Here is a 16,183-nt window from a genome sequence, read left to right as displayed (position 1 = left end):
GCTATGTTTGAAAAAACAGGAGTACTTGTGGCACAAATTTGTTAGTCTCTAAGGTGCCACAAGTACTCCTGTTCTTTTTGAGGATACAGACTAACACGGCTGCTACCCTGAAACCTGCTATGTTTGAGTTTTTCCAGCAGAGTTTGCAAATGAGCAGGGGCGGCCCTAGACTAGCTGCCAGCAACTGGCACCCTAGGCAAACCATGCAATCAGCACCCCCTACCCCCAAACCCCAAGGGCAGATCTAGGTTGAGGTTTTTGGTAAACTGGGAAACATTTTGCCCCTTTTTTCCTTTTAATGTTTTTTAAGTGTTTTTTTTTAAAACAGAGGCTTAATTATTCAGTTTGTCCATCTGTCCGACCAATGTTTCTGAGATCAGATAAAATAAAGACACAAAATTTTCAGAATAGATGTGTACACCACAGCTAGATATTTCAGTCCGATTTCAAATAAAAATGCCTTAAAAATTGTAATTATAATTTTTATTATTACAAATCCAAAATCATCCATTATGCTATCCTGCTTTAACTGAATGCGAACTGGTTCTGGTTCAAATTCTGTCAGAAAGTCTATATCTTCAGCAAGCTCAAGAGAATCTACCAGTGTTCTTTCGAACCATTCATCACTTCTGAATTCCTCCAGAATATTTTTAGTTTGCTGAAGTTTATGTGTATGCAGAATGTATGTTCAAGTTCTTTTCCTGAAGCTGCTTACTAGTGAGGTTAATCCCGAAAAGGATATTATGCCACAAAATGAGTGAAGTCACAAATTTGAACTTGGAAAGGCCATTTGCAAGAGCTTCTGCATCGGAACGTGCCATATTGCCAGATGATCCAGTAAAGGTAGGATCATCAGATATTTCAGTTAGGGCATCATAAAAGTTTCCAAGTTCATAGCGAAGAGGCTTCAAAGCATCAATACGACTTTCCCATCTTGTCTGACTAAGCGGTTTCACAGTTAGAGAATTCACATGGTGAGTCAGAATCTCCCAACGGCATGTTCAGCCTGAGACAAACACATAAACACATTGCACCAGGTCAAAGAAACTGCTTGCCTCCAAACAGCATCTAGCAGCATCATTGACAACCAAATTCAGAGAATGCGCACTGCAAGGAACGAAAAAGGCCCTAGGATTGATTTCCATCATTCTCCTTTGCACACCATTGTGTTTACCCTTCATATTACTCCCATTATCATAGCCTTGGCCACGTAAGTTTTCAACAGATAATGACATTGTTTCAAGCTCTTGTAGAATAGTTTCAGTCATAAATGCTCCAGTCGTACGAAACCCAAAAAATGTTCCTTTATGAGCACTTCAACATTATCTTCATCTGCAGACTTTTCCATATCCACAAAATGAATGATCATCATTATTTGTTCAACATGACTCACATCTGGTGTACAGTCCAGTATTATTAAAAAGTATTTTGCAGAATGGGCAGCTTCTACAATTTTCTTTTTAATGGCATTTGCTAGGATTTGAATCAGTTCATTCTGCATATTTTTTCCTAAGTAATGAACCTGTGTTTCATGATCAGTTATTTTACGTAGATGCTCCTTCATGACTGGATCAAACAAAGCTAGGTATTCAACACATTTTAAAAAGTTTCCATTATTTGGAGTGTACAATTTTTCATTTCTACCATGGCCACGGAATGCTAAATTTTGTCCACCGAGAAGTCTCACTAAAGCAATCAGACACTCTATTTGTTGCCAATATTCTTATTTTTCTTTGATCATATGTAATTTTTTCTCATCGATAGTTTTTCCTTTTTTCAATCATAATTCAAGTTCTTTCCAATTTTGAAAACATTCTAAATATTCTGTACTACTTTCATGTGAAGAGAGAATTGAAGATATGTTTTTCCAGTCCTTCAAACCATTTTCAGTAAGTGATTTACAAATTACTTGATTTCTAAACAACTTGCAGCAAAAGCAAAACACAGAATCCTTCGTCACTGAATATTGTAACCAGTTTCGAGGAATTTCTTCCCCATTAATGAGTTTCCTCTTGTAATGCTGAGCAGAGAATTTTATTTTATTTCCATCCTTAGGGAAGGGAAATTCATGAACTTGTTCGGGTCCATGTTCCACAAGAATTTGCCGCACATTGTCATCACATCTGGGCCATGAAGCTGGGTCCCCATACTGTAACTTGTTTGTAACTTCCTCATCATTTCTTCCAGAATTCTACTTCATTTACTTCAATTTCTGCATATGTCTCTGAAGGTGAATACATTTTTTCCACTTCTGTATCAGTCTGATGCTGTGAGCTGCCTTCATCTAGAAGCAAGTTTCCATCATCTTGATGTTCCAAACTGCTTCCATGAGGATGTGAGCTAACCTCCTCTCGAAGTAAAATTCCTTCTTCTGGATGCTGTGAATTGCTTCCATCTTTATTTGGATTAAAGAGAAAATATTTCAGGAAGGATCCCTGCTGTTTTGCTTGGTCCTTTTCCTTCTCAGCCTTTCGTTTACGATACTCAGCTCCTGAGGGTTTTCTTTTTCCTCTTTCTGCAATGGGGCATTTTAATATTGTTATGTACTATCTGTGCTCCCGATTGCAAGCCTTATAGTGTTTAGGATGGCTGACGCACCACATGGTTGGCGATTTAAACCACATTGCAGCCATCCCAACATGTCTTTTCACTGCTTAAAGTTATATGTTATATGAGTGTATGTTATAAAGAAATAATTAATAACATACACTCACTTACCTATTATAATAATTAGTTATAGTGTTTACACGGAAACAAAATGACCTTTTTTGATGTTATAACCTGACACCAGTTGTTTGTAAAGTAACCCCCATCCTCATGATTACCCGCCTGGAGTGTGACATCATCACTTTCGTAGTCTATTAAGCATTAATGCTGTTACTTTTCTTTTATGGACCTTATTTATTACATGTGAACCAGTTATAATAAAGAAAAGTTCATAATTATACCGCCTGATAATAATGCTAAGGTTTAATAACGCTTAAAGATACTCACATTTTGGATTTATAATGCTGAAAGACGTTATTCTTTATTCTTTGGCACCAAGAAACACAATTTTCCACAGTATTCGATCGATTCTTAACATCTACCTGCGATGTGTGTTAAAATGACCGTTTGACATGTATCAAGTCGCAATATCTTCACTCTACATGAATTTCCAGCTATGCGACCTTGATGTATATTCAAGTTAGGTGTCACTAGCATTGCAGCTCTTGCCTCTGGCAGATGTGTTTCATTGTGGCTGAGTTATTGCTTATCAAAATTGCAGAGCGGGTCATCTTATTTATTTTTGCAGTAAATAAAAGATTTGACATATTAATCAATTCTCAGAAATGTAGAGAAATGAATTAGAATTCGTATTCCCTCCGTACGCACACAGGAATTGAAATAATGACATCTTCATTATTTTATTTGTATTTTTTTCATCATTTTAATTTTTTATTGTTTTTATTTGATATTTTTCCTCAAATTTGGCACCCCATTTAATTTGGCATCCTAGGCGACTGCCTAGTTCACCTATATGGACGGAGCCGCCCCTGCAAATGAGAATCAACACCAGAGACAGAAGCTGCATTTTTCATCTTTGCTGATTTCTTTCTTTCTTTCCCCTTTTGTGTGTTTTTGTCTTGTTTTCTAGGCAATGGGACAGAACTTCAACAAAAAAAAGCAATAACAGCTCCAGCACATCTCAACTACCTTCTTTTCTTTCAAATAAATAAATAAATAAAGACAGTCATTACCATTTAAGAAACTGTTAAAAGGGTTTTTTCCCCCTTCTAAAGGGTTTTTACTGCTAAATGGAATGAGGTGTAGCCAGAGTTAAAAGATACTGGATAAAATTAGGATATAGAAGTCAATAATTAGGCCTTAGGATAAGTTAGCACAAATAACTTAATAAACCTGCTAAACTTGTGTCTATGTTTGTGATATGCTGATGTATTGAAAATAATAACTGAGTAGATCAAACAAGGTTTTGGGTTTGGTATACAGAAAAAAAACAACAGAGGGTTTCAAAGCAGATGATTCATAGATTCATAGATTCTACGACTGGATGGGACCTCGAGAGGTCATTGAGTCCAGTCCTCTGCCCACATGGCAGGACCAAATACTGTCTAGACCATGCCTGATAGACATTTATCTAACCTACTCTTAGGGTATGTCTACACTATGGGATTAATCTGAATTTATATAATTCGGATTTGAAAAACAGGTTGTATAAAGTCGAAATGTATGCGGCCACACTAAGCACATTAATTCGGTGGTGTGTGTCCAAGTACCGGGGCTAGCGTCGATTTCTGCACCGTTGCACTGTGGGTAGCTATCCCATAGCTATCCCATAGTTCCCGCAGTCTCCCGCGCCCATTGGAATTCTGGGTTGAGATCCCAGTGCCTGATGGGACAAAAAACATTGTCGCAGGTGGTTCTGGGTACAGCCTCACCTCTTCCCTCCCTCCTCCCTCCCTGCATGAAAGCAACGGACGGCAGACAACCATTTTCGCGCCTTTTTTCCTGGGTGAGTGAACACTGCAGACTCCATACCACGGCAAGCATGGAGCCCGCTGAGCTCAAGACAGCAGTCATGAACATTGTAAACACCTCGCGCGTTCTCGTGGAGTTTATGCTCAGCCAGGACCAGAAAAACGAGGCGAGGAGGCAGCGGCGGCGGCAACGCAGCGACAAGCATGATGAGGACATGGACATGGACATGGACACGGACACGGATACAGAATTCTGTGAAACCACGGGCCCCGGTGCTTTGGAGATCATGTTGTTAATGGGGCAGATTCTATCCATGGAACGCCGATTCTGGGCAAGGGAAACTAGCACAGACTGGTGGGACCGCATAGTGTTGCAGGTCTGGGACGATTCCCAGTGGCTGCGGAACTTTCGCATGCGTAAGGGCACTTTCATGGAACTTTGTGACTTGCTGTCCCCTGCCCTGAAACGCCAGAATACCAAGATGAGAGCAGCCCTCACAGTTGAGAAGCGCGTGGCGATAGCCCTGTGGAAGCTTGCAACGCCAGACAGCTACCGGTCAGTCGGGAATCAATTTGGAGTGGGCAAATCTACGGTGGGGGCTGCTGTGATGCAAGTAGCCAAAGCAATCACTCAGGTGCTGCTACGAAAGTTAGTGACTCTGGGAAATGTGCAGGCTATAGTGGATGGTTTTGCTGCAATGGGATTCCCTAACTGTGGTGGGGCGATAGACGGAACCCACATCCCTATCTTGGCACCGGAGCACCAAGCCACCGAGTACATAAACCGCAAGGGGTACTTTTCAATGGTGCTGCAAGCACTTGTGGATCACAAGGGACGTTTCACTAACATCAACGCGGGCTGGGCGGGAAGGGTTCATGACGCTCGCGTTTTCAGGAACACTACTCTGTTTAAAGGGCTGCAGCAAGGGACTTACTTTCCGGACCAGAAAATAACCGTTGGGGATGTTGAAATGCCAATAGTTATTCTTGGGGACCCAGCCTACCCCTTAATGCCATGGCTCATGAAGCCATACACAGGCAGCCTGGACAGGAGTCAGGAGCTGTTTAACTACAGGCTAAGCAAGTGCAGAATGGTGGTAGAATGTGCATTTGGCTGTTTAAAAGGTCGCTGGCGATCATTATTGACTCGCTCTGACCTCAGCCAAAGAAATCTCCCCATTGTTATTTCTGCTTGCTGTGTGCTCCACAATCTCTGTGAAAGTAAGGGGGAGACCTTTATGGCGGGGTGGGAGGCTGAGGCAAATCGCCTGGCTGCTGATTACACGCAGCCAGATACCAGGGCGATTAGAAGATCACACCAGGAAGCGCTGTGCATCAGAGAAGCTTTAAAAACCAGTTTCATGACTGGCCAGGCTACAGTGTGAAATATCTGTTTGTTTCTCCTTCATGAAAACCCGCCCCCTTTATTGACTCATTTTCTGTAAGGAACCCACCCTCCCCCTTCCCCCAGCTTTCTTTCAAACCAAATAAAGTCACTATCATTTAAAAATCATTTATTCTTTATTAATAGATTAGAAAAAGAGGGAGGGAACCCGGGTGGTAATTGGGAGGAGGATTACTGGGAAGGAAAAAGCCACAAAGAAAAGGTTAAAAAAATGACAGCCTTTTGCTTGGGCTGTCTACTGGGGTGGAATGGGAAGGTGTACGGAGCCTCCCCCCCCCGTGTTCTTACACGTCTGGGTGAGGAGGATACGGAACACGGGGAGGGGGGAGGGTGGAACAGGGGCTGAAGCGGCAGTCTGTTTTCCAGCAGCCGTTCCTGAAGCTCCACCAGATGCCGGAGCATGTCTGTTTGCTCATGCAGCAGCCCCAGCGTTGCATCCTTGCTCCTCTGGTCTTCCTGCCGCCACCTCTCATCTCGAGCGTCTCTCCTCTCCTCACGTTGGTCCCTAATCTCCTCACGTTGGTCCCTCCTGTCCTCACGTTGGTCCCTCATGTCCTCACGTTGGTCCCTCCTGTCCTCACGTTCACTGGCTTCTTTCCTATACTTTGAAACTGTTTCCTTCCACTCATTCAGATGAGCTCTGTCACTGCAGCTGGATTCCATAATTTCAGAAAACATCTCGTCTTGCGTTCTCTTCTTACGACGCCTTATCTGTGATAACCTTCGGGATGGAGGAGGGAGGCTTGAGGAATTTGCAGCTGCTGTAGGGAGGGGAAAAAAGAGAGAATTGTTTAAAAAGCTACATTTTGCAGAACAATGCTTATACTCTTTCACGGTGACCAACACTATTCACATTACATAGCACATGTGATTTCTGTGCAAGGTCGCATTTTGCCTCTTAATGCTGAGTGCCTGTGGCTTTGCTGCTAGAGATCACAGGTCTGGGCAACAGAATTCGGCTTGCATGCGGCCATGGTAAGCCATTGTCTTACAGCTTCTGCGCCCTCCTTTCCCACATACCAAGCATAGCCTGTAGAGTGCTGCGGTTTTTCTGTTAACATTCAGCAGCAGCAGCAGAAAACAAACTAACCACCCCCCCTCTCGCCATGAATTCTCTGGGATGATCGCTGTACCCCTCCCCCCCACCACGTGGCTGGTATCAGGGAAGATCCCTGCAGGCACCAAACTAACCACCACCCCCCGCCGCCGCCCCCCTCCCGCCATGAATTCTCTGGGATGATCACGGTACCCCTCCCCCCACCGCGTGGCTGGTAACAGGGAAGATCCCTGCTAGCCAAACGCGAAAAACTCAGGGCCAATTTCCCATCTGCGCTTGGCTAACTGCAGGGAAGGATTTATTTTCCGCCACAGGCAAACAGCCCAGTAGGAACGGCCACCTCTGTCCCCTTAATTAAGTTCCCGTATTTCAACCAGGTTACCAGGAGTGATATCACTCTCCTGAGGATTACACAACAAGATAAAGAACGGATGTTGCTTGAATGCCAGCAAACACCGGGACCATACGCTGCCAGGCTTTGTCAGGCAATGATACCAGATTACTTGCTGCAAGCATGGCGTGGTCAAGTGTCCTACCATGGAGGAGGGAATAAGAATGCACTGCCCAGAAACCTTCTGGCAAGGCTTTCGGAGTACCTCCAGGAGAGCTTCATGGAGATGTCCCTGGAGGATTTCCGCTCCATCCCCAGACACGTTAACAGACTTTTCCAGTAGCTGAACTGACCGCGAATGCATCCCAAGTCCTCAGGGCAAAGTAATCATTAAAAACCGTTTGCTTTTACAACAAGTTTTATATTTTAAAAGGTAAACTCACCTGAGGTCCCTTCCATGGGGTCAGAGTCTTGGGTACTGGCTTGGGAGGCTTGGGAGGGTACTTCAGTCAGGGTGAGAAAAAGATCCTGGCTGTTGGGGAGAACGGAGTGCTGTGTGCTCTCTGCAAGCTCATCCTCATCCTCCTCCTCCTCCTCCTCTCCCCCATCGGCAGAATCCTCAGGCGTCGCTGATGAGACTATCCCCGACCCAGAATCCACGATCACAGGTGGGGTAGTGGTGGCAGCCCCCCCTAGAATTGCATGCAGCTCGGCGTAGAAGCGGCATGTCCGCGGCTCTGACCCGGAGCTACCGTTTGCCTCCTTTGTTTTTTGATAGGCTTGTCTGAGCTCCTTGACTTTCACGCGGCACTGCTCAGAGTCCCTATTGTGGCCTCTCTCCATCATGCCCTTGGAGATTTTTTCAAAAGTTTTTGCATTTCGTCTTTTAGAACGAAGTTCTGCAAGCACTGAATCCTCTCCCCATACAGCGATCAGATCCAGTACCTCCCTCACGGTCCATGCTGGTGCTCTTTTTCGATTATCAGCCTGCATGGTTACCTGTGCTGATGAGCTATCTGTGGTCACCTGTGCTCTCCACGCTGGGCAAACAGGAAATGAAATTCAAATGTTCGCGGGGCTTTTCCTGTCTACCTGGCCAGTGCATCCGAGTTTAGATTGCTGTCCAGAGCGGTCACAATGATGCACTGTGGGATAGCTCCCGGAGGCCAATACCATCGAATTGCGGCCACACTATCCCTAATTCGAAATGTTAAAATCGATTTTGGCGCTACTCCGCTCGTCGGGGTGGAGTACAGAAATCGATTTAAAGGGCCCTTTACATCGAAATAAATAGCGTCGTTGTGTGGACGGTTACAGGGTAAATTCGAATTAAAGCTGATAAATCCGAATTAAAGTCGTAGTGTAGACCAGGCCTTAAATATCTCCAGAGATGGAGATTCCACAACCTCCCTAGGCAATTTATTCCAGTGTTTAACCACCCTGACAGTTAGATGTCCTACTCTGATGCCCTACTCTGCACAGGAAAGGGGCCTTATAAGAAGAGAAACCTGATGACCTATATCCTAATGCCTGTAATTAGGAAAGGTTGGAGCTGAGTGTGTCTGTTCTTTCGTTCCCAGGGGGTAAATGCCCAGCAAAAAGGACAACACACCATAGAATGAACATCCCTGCAACATATCAGATAGCAAGTACATACATCCAGCTCCGGCAAGACAGAGGTGAATGAAATGATATATGTTACTTAAACTAGGTCTCTCCTGTTGGATCTTTAGGGTCTCATCAGAAATGAGCCGTGAACTGAAGTCACAGTTGATCTAGGAATTTAACTGAGCAAAGTGAAGGAACTGTCTAAAAGCATGCACATTTTCTAAAACTGAAATAACTAGAATCAGCTGAAAGGAGATTTCAGGTAAAAAAAAAAATGTAGAACTTCTCTCCAGGCACAGAAAGATGGTCTCCAATACCTACAGCTACATGCCGAAAAGAAGAAGCCAACGCAATAAGGGATTTATGACATTTCCTAACATTGGCTCTGGGAGGAACTGTTTGTGTGGTCTCCATGGAAACCTCTTTAAGAGAAGATTGCCAAAGCTCAGCAGCACAGGGAGGCAACAAATCTTATTTATACCGAGATGCAGAGACCATCTCCAAGAAGAGCCACATGTTCTGAGTTCTCACCTAGATTATATTGTCCAGTGTATCTCTTGGCAAAGTTAGAAAGCATGTAAAAATCAAGTTTATAATGGACAGGTAGCTTTAACTTTAAAGTATGGAGACACTTGTCCCGTCCTAATTATTACTGCTCTAACTAATGCCCCCTATGAAAGCAGTTTTCCTTTCATTCCATTATCTACTTTTTTACCACTTCTGTTATTTCTCCATATCTAGACTGACAGCTTCTGGGGGCAGGAGCTTTTTGTCTTCATACTTGATCGTAAAGCCCCATGTACACCTATTGCTGTATAAAAAGAGCAGATGAAAGGTTTGGAAGAAAACAGTCACTTACTTCTTCTGTAGTAGGTGAACAATGTGGAACTTTCCTTCTACTTTAATTAGATAAGACACCTTCTCCTAGAACATTCAAATAAAAAGTATAATTCAGTAGTATTCTAAAACTCTGACTAATCAATCCCTATACTGTATTCCATTTTATAAATGTTGTATTAATAAATTTCCTCAGATTGTGTTCAGAGAAGATTTTTTTCTCCTTTCACCAAATAAATAAATAAATAAAAATAAAATAAATACATAAAATTAAAGGAGATAGCCTATCTCCTAGAACTGGAAGGGACCTTAAAAGGTCATTGAGTCCAGCCCCCTACCTTCACTAGCAGGACTGAGTACTGATTTTGCTCCAGATCCCTAAGAGGACCCCTCAAGGATTGAACTCACAACCCTGAGTTTAGCAGGCCAATGCTCAAACCACTGAGCTATCCCTCCCCCTTGGACCAAAGGACTCTCTATAGTAGTGGGGTTTGCTAAATATTTTCCAAAGTTGCCAATACTGGTCCAGCTGGATCACCATAAGCAATATGAGGATCCACAATATAAACCAGCCTCCCATAGTCCCAACACCATATCAATTAAATGTGCTCAGAACAAGTCTAGTCCACAGCGTGAAAAACGCCTGTGGCTGTGGGAGTACTGTTTGCATTAGACTTCCTAGCATTGCTAAAACTGGCGTTGCTCAAATCAGTGTCAGCAAAAATGGGAAACATGTAGAGAATTCCCCTAACATAGATAGAGCCTAACAGCTGACACTAAACACCATTGCCACAGTACTACTATGCAGCCTCAAATTGAGGCTAAACAACAATTTTGGAATAATGGATAGAATCAAATCCAACAGAGTTTGATGCTCTTATTGTCTTAACTTGGCAGCAGCCTCTTCTATACAGCTGCTCAGAACTGCACACCACTTCTTTTCAGTGGTTATTGTGATTTATACTTGCATAGCATGTGTGCGCCACAAAAAAAGGGCCTCAACCTCATAGTTTGTATGTTAACTATACAGCATGAATCCCACACGTGCGAGTCCATTGTCAGGACTGGCTGTCAGGGAAACCTTCTGATTTTTAGAAAGAAAACACCATACTTCCTTATAGTGTTCCAGGCATTCTTTAGATGAGTTGTACTTAAAAAAGTCAGGCTATTAGCCCAAAATCTTTTGCAAGGTATTTAGATGCCTATCTGAATATTAAGGCACCTAAATACCTTCAAAACTCTAGTCTTAAGTCACTATCTTAATCACAGACTACTGGTTGCAATTTTATCATAAGGGCTATATTGTGACATTTAGCCAGAGCACAAAGCTGCGGGTGCCAGGGAGCCATACAATTCCAGGTGGAAACTCAGGGCTGAAATGAAAATGCGCTTTGCCGATGGAAGCGTGCTCTCCTGTCAGCATAAATACTCCACCTCTGTGAGAGGAAGCTATGTCAGCAGAAAAGCACCTCTCGGTGTGGACACCACTTTAAGTTGATGAAACTTGCATTGCTGACGGGGGTGTCATTTTTACACCCCTGAGTGACATAAGTTACATCGACTTAAGCAGTAGTGTACACCAGCTCACAGGAGGGAGTTGTTCCCCAGGAGTCAAACATGAACACAGAAGGCTGAAATTCAGTTTAAGGTGCTCAAATCATTTTTGGCTTTTTGTCTGTTACTTTACAGGGAGAATGTTTCATCTGGTACTTGCCTCACTTGGTTAAGATTTGGGTAATAAAACTTGCATTCTTCTAGACTCTTATACCACTTGATGCTCATGAAAGTCTTGTAGAATATTTCCAATAGGAAAAGATATATTAAGAATCCTTAAACTATGTGAAATTGTAAACTATGACAAATAGTCAAATTAGGTCAAATTCTATACCTCACATACCAAGCAAAATTACCTTTTAAAGGATGTACAGCATGAACAGCCAATCCTAGTACTCTAGGAGGAGTTCAAATCAGACTACCAATACAGTCAGAATGCCAGAACAGTTTCTCAGGGGATCTAGAGAAGCCCAGACAAATGGGCTATTTCCCCCTACCAGAAGTTACAGACAAGAAGAGCCTTATGACGGCATGACTATTCTTTAAATTGGAATTTCCCAGCTCACAGAGGTACTTCCCTACTTGACAGGAATGTTGTGAGGATAAATATTTTAAACATTGTGTATTGCAGGGGTCGGCAACCTTTCAGAAGTGGTGTGCCATGTCTTCATTTATTCACTCTGATTTAAGGTTTCGCGTGCCAGTAATACATTTTAATGTTTTTAGAAGGTCTTTTTCTATAAGTCTATAATATATAACTAAACTATTGTTGTATGTAAAGTAAATAAGATTTTTTAAATGTTTAAGAAGCGTCATTTAAAATTAAATTAAAATGCAGAGCCCTCCGGACCAGTGGCCAGGACCTGGGCAGCGTAAGTGCCACTGAAAATCAGCTTGTGTGTCGCCTTCGGCACGCGTGCCATAGGTTGCCTACCCCTGGTGTAGTGCTTCTATCCCTTGTTAATGGGGAGCATATAAAGTACCTTCTGACTTCCTTAGATACTTGCAATGAACACTATATGTTTTAACTACTGTCAAATGAAAAATGTTATTAATGCACACTGAGTTCTACTCATAAAAACATCAAGTGCAGTTACACAGGCTACTACAGACTATATTAAAGATTATCAAACCTTGTGCTTCAGAGGAGAACCAAGACACTAATTGCTCAGGATTAGGAAGAAACTTTCAGCCCTACATACTTTATTATAGAGGTGGTTACACCTTCCACTGAAGGTTCTGGTACTGGAAGTTACCAAAGACAGGATTCATAGATCATTAGTCTGATTCAGCATAGCAATTCCAATTTTCTTAGATAGCAATACTACCTTGGTATCTATGCCATCCCTTGGTTCAAGCTTTCTTGGCACTATTACTTCAGAGTAAGAGAATTTCAAAGTTTCAGAAAAGCCTAGAAAGAGAAATAGTTTCAACTAAGTTAAATAGAATATACGTTTACAATTATTGGCATATGTGTTTCTAGATTCTAACACTGAAAATCATTTTATAGAGAAGTCACTCTGTACAATGTGTGAGGAGGAACAATTCCAGGGACATGGGTGAAGTCTGCATCTTAATTCAACAATGTTTGTAAATCTTTTGATAAGCTTAAACACAGAGAAAACACAGTAGCATTACTACTCCTTTGGTTCTCTTTTCCAACCCCAATACAGGACAATTTCACTATCAGGCCCCTTCCATCCTTTTTCCATCACCCTGATTTTCCAGCCACCCTCACTGTATTCCCCTCTCAATAGACTCTCTTCCAAGCAAACACCTACCTTCTCTACCTGACTACACCCTCCCTGGTCCTTCCCCATCATACCCAGTTTCATTATTCTAATACATCCCACATTAAGCCCTACTCCTCTATTCATGCTCTGCATCACACAACCCTCAACCATGGCAAGACCCAAATTCCCATTGCTGCACTGCACTCTTCAATGAGCCTTATGCTCCAGATACCTCCTTTCACTGTCCCTGCTCTGTCCTCCTCACACGCCACAACTATTTCCCTTAGTGTCAACAACTGTGCCCCTGTCACCCCTGTGGACCCCACTTCAACATCTACTATTGCAAACCACACTCAGTAAGCCACACTCCCCACTCCCTGTTCCATCCACTGCAAACCTCTCCTCAGAAGAATCTTTGGCCCCCCTTACTCAGAGTCAAAATCCCCCCTTATTGAGCTATATTTCCCTCATCTATGTTCTGCATTCCCCCATCGAGGAGATCTGTCTTTCTCTCTTTGCTCAGGCCCTCCAAAATTCCACTGGGCAAGACATTTCCTTCTCCCTGTTCCATCTCTCATAAATACCAATTCAAGGTCCACTCCCTACTCCACAGTCGCAAACCCCTTCCTGCTACACCACTCTCACATCATCATCTTTAGCAGGCTGCACTCCTTTCCTCCCTTCTCTATGTGCCCAAGCTTTCATCAGCTGGCCCAGGTCCCTGCTCCACTGCCCAAATTGCTCCCACATCAAAGCACTCCTTAATCGGCCCCACTATCTACTCTGTCCCCAGTTAAGCAAGTCTCTCTCTTTCTCCCAAATCCCCCCACCAGGTTCTGCCCACTCTCAGGCCATGCTCCATAAATTTGCTTCCTCTACCCCCAGGGACTCTCACTTCACCTGCCTACCCTATACAGACTCCATTAATGCAGGATCTGCTCCACACTCCTAAGTGCCTCTCAAAGCCCCATTAATGGGTCCTGCTCCATATCTTGCTGCAGTCCCCCGAGTTTCCCCATTCAGCAAGCTGTACTCCTTTCTCTTTCCATGTATACCCTAAACCACCCCTCAGAGGAACTCACTCTGCCCTCCCTGCTCCATACCCCAAATAGTCTTCAGCAAACCCCACACTCCTTCCCTATTCTTTCCTCCCAAATTCACTTTGCCAAGCCTCACTCTCTGCCCCTGATTCAGTCCCCCACAAACTCCCCCTCAGCTGGCACGGCTCCTCACTCACAACAGCTCCTGGAAACATCCTTTAGGGGGCCCAGCTCCATGCTCAGCTCCCCGAGCCTCACTTGCACTGCTCCCAAACATCCTCAGCATGTCTATTTTCCTCACAATCACCACAATTTGGCTCCCCCACAACACAGAACACTCACCCTGTGTGAGGCCCACACCTCCCTTCAAGTCTTCTGTGGGCCCTGCCCCCCACTACCTCTGACTGCAGCCAGGACCCCCAAATTCCCTACTCCACACCTCTCCCTTGCTCCCCCACCCTGTTCTGCCCTTACCCCCACAAAAATCCTTCTCAACCTCCCAAAAGCTCAATGGGCCTGGCTCCTCATTCCCTGCTCTGCCTCCCTCTGAATCCCACCTGGCAGCCCCTCTCCCATCCCTCCTCCAACCTCACTGAATAGGCCCCTTTTCCATTCCGCCTGTAATGCCACCCTTACCGCCCCCCTTGAGAGGCACCACTTCCCCCTCCCCACCTAAACTGAGCTGAGCAAAGTCCCAGCACCAGCTCTGTCCCGCAACCCCTGGGAGGCAGCCCCACCCCAGAGGTTCCTCACACACAGCCAAGTACTGTCCTTGAGAGACATCACCTCAGCCGCATCCCGCCCAGCCCCCTCCCTGATCCAACTCGCCCCTTTCCAGCTAGTGCTCAGGGCTCCGTGCCCCAGGGTCCAAATACCTCACAGCCCATCGCCCCTGGCTCTAACCCCTCCCTGCCCCTTCTTTCAACATCCCCCTTGGTCATCTGTGCTCACTTTTCCCCGCCCCCAAAGAGAGTCCCTTTCCCCCCTTCCCAGTTTGCCTCCAAGAATCCTCAGGCCCCCAGCCCCTTTCTGCCTCCTGCCTGGTTCCGGGCCCTGACCTGCTCTCAGCAGATCCTGCTCCTAGTCCTGCTCTGGCACCTCCTGAATCTCCCGTCCGTGCACCCTGCTCCGGCTTCACAAATCCCCCACCTCCTTGATTTACCCCCAGTGCTCCCTGCTGCCTCCAAGCCCCATATTCCCCCTCCCCTCAAGCCCATTCCCTGCATTGTGCCTCAGTCCTGCTCCTCCTCCTGTTCTGGCCGTTTTCCCTCACAGCCCTGCTCTGACTCCTGGCTCCCCCTTCCCTGCTTGGCCTCTGCCTTGCAAGCATGACCCCAAATATCTACCCGCTCTGGCATCTCCACCAGACTCCCTGCCCGTCTCACCTGGGCTGAGGAGCAGGAGCAGGGCCCAGACCTGCAGCCCCATCCCCGCGGCTCCTCACAGACACCGGCCAAGCACCTGCAGCAAGAGCAGAGACAGTGTCTCCCGCCCCCTCGGCTCAACTGCCCTAGTGCCAGCCCTGCTTCAACTGCCTCAGACCCACGTCCCCTCTCCTCCCCTCCCCTCCAACTGCCCTAGTGCCAGTTCTGCTCCAGCCCAACTGCCTCAGCCCTGCCCCCTCTGCTCCTATTGCCACAGTGCCAGCCCAGCTCCACCCCCTCTGCTAAACTGCCCTAGTGCCAGCTCCGCTCCAACTACCTCAGGCCCAGCCCCACCCCCCCTGCTCCTCTTGCCTCACTGCCAGCCCCCCCCCCTCCTCTCGCCTCACGCCCAGCCCCGCCCCCTCCTATTGCCTCAGGCCCAGCCCCGCCCCCTCTGCTCCTATTGCCTCAGTGCCAGCCCTGCCCCTTCCTTCCCTCCAACTGCCTCAGGCCAGAGCTTCCCCCCTCCAGTGCTTCAGGCCCCGCCCCCTCTGTTCCAACTGCCTCGGGCCCAGCCCCAACTGTCACCCAATCCTATCCCCGCCCTTTCCTGGCTGTGAGACCCTCCCACACCGCGCCTGAACCTGCCGTTTGCCACGTCCCATTTGCCTCACTCCCTCAACAATCCCCTGCTCTGCAGGTCTAGCGCCCCCAAAACATACCTTGGTGCCCCCATTACTCCCTCCCTGATTGGCTGCCACATGAATCCCCCTCAG

At 45.6% G+C, this 16,183-nt stretch overlaps 1 protein-coding gene across 1 annotated transcript in view; it reads right to left on the bottom strand.

Annotated features, from left to right (window-relative positions):
* The window catches only part of LOC117873308 (disintegrin and metalloproteinase domain-containing protein 20-like), a 188,197-nt gene extending 172,726 nt beyond the window's left edge, over positions 1-15,471 (bottom strand). The window contains 3 exon segments of the mRNA XM_034762535.1: positions 9,739-9,803; positions 12,599-12,681; positions 15,429-15,471. Of these exon segments, the coding sequence (XP_034618426.1) occupies positions 9,739-9,803; positions 12,599-12,681; positions 15,429-15,471 (191 nt within the window).
* Between the last annotated feature and the right edge of the window lie 712 nt (positions 15,472-16,183).

Source organism: Trachemys scripta, chromosome 1, assembly GCF_013100865.1.
Source record: "Trachemys scripta elegans isolate TJP31775 chromosome 1, CAS_Tse_1.0, whole genome shotgun sequence".
Classification (NCBI taxonomy): Eukaryota; Metazoa; Chordata; order Testudines; family Emydidae; genus Trachemys; species Trachemys scripta.
The sequence above is the reverse complement of the archived record's forward strand: the minus strand, read 5'-3'. Positions and strand labels throughout refer to the sequence as shown.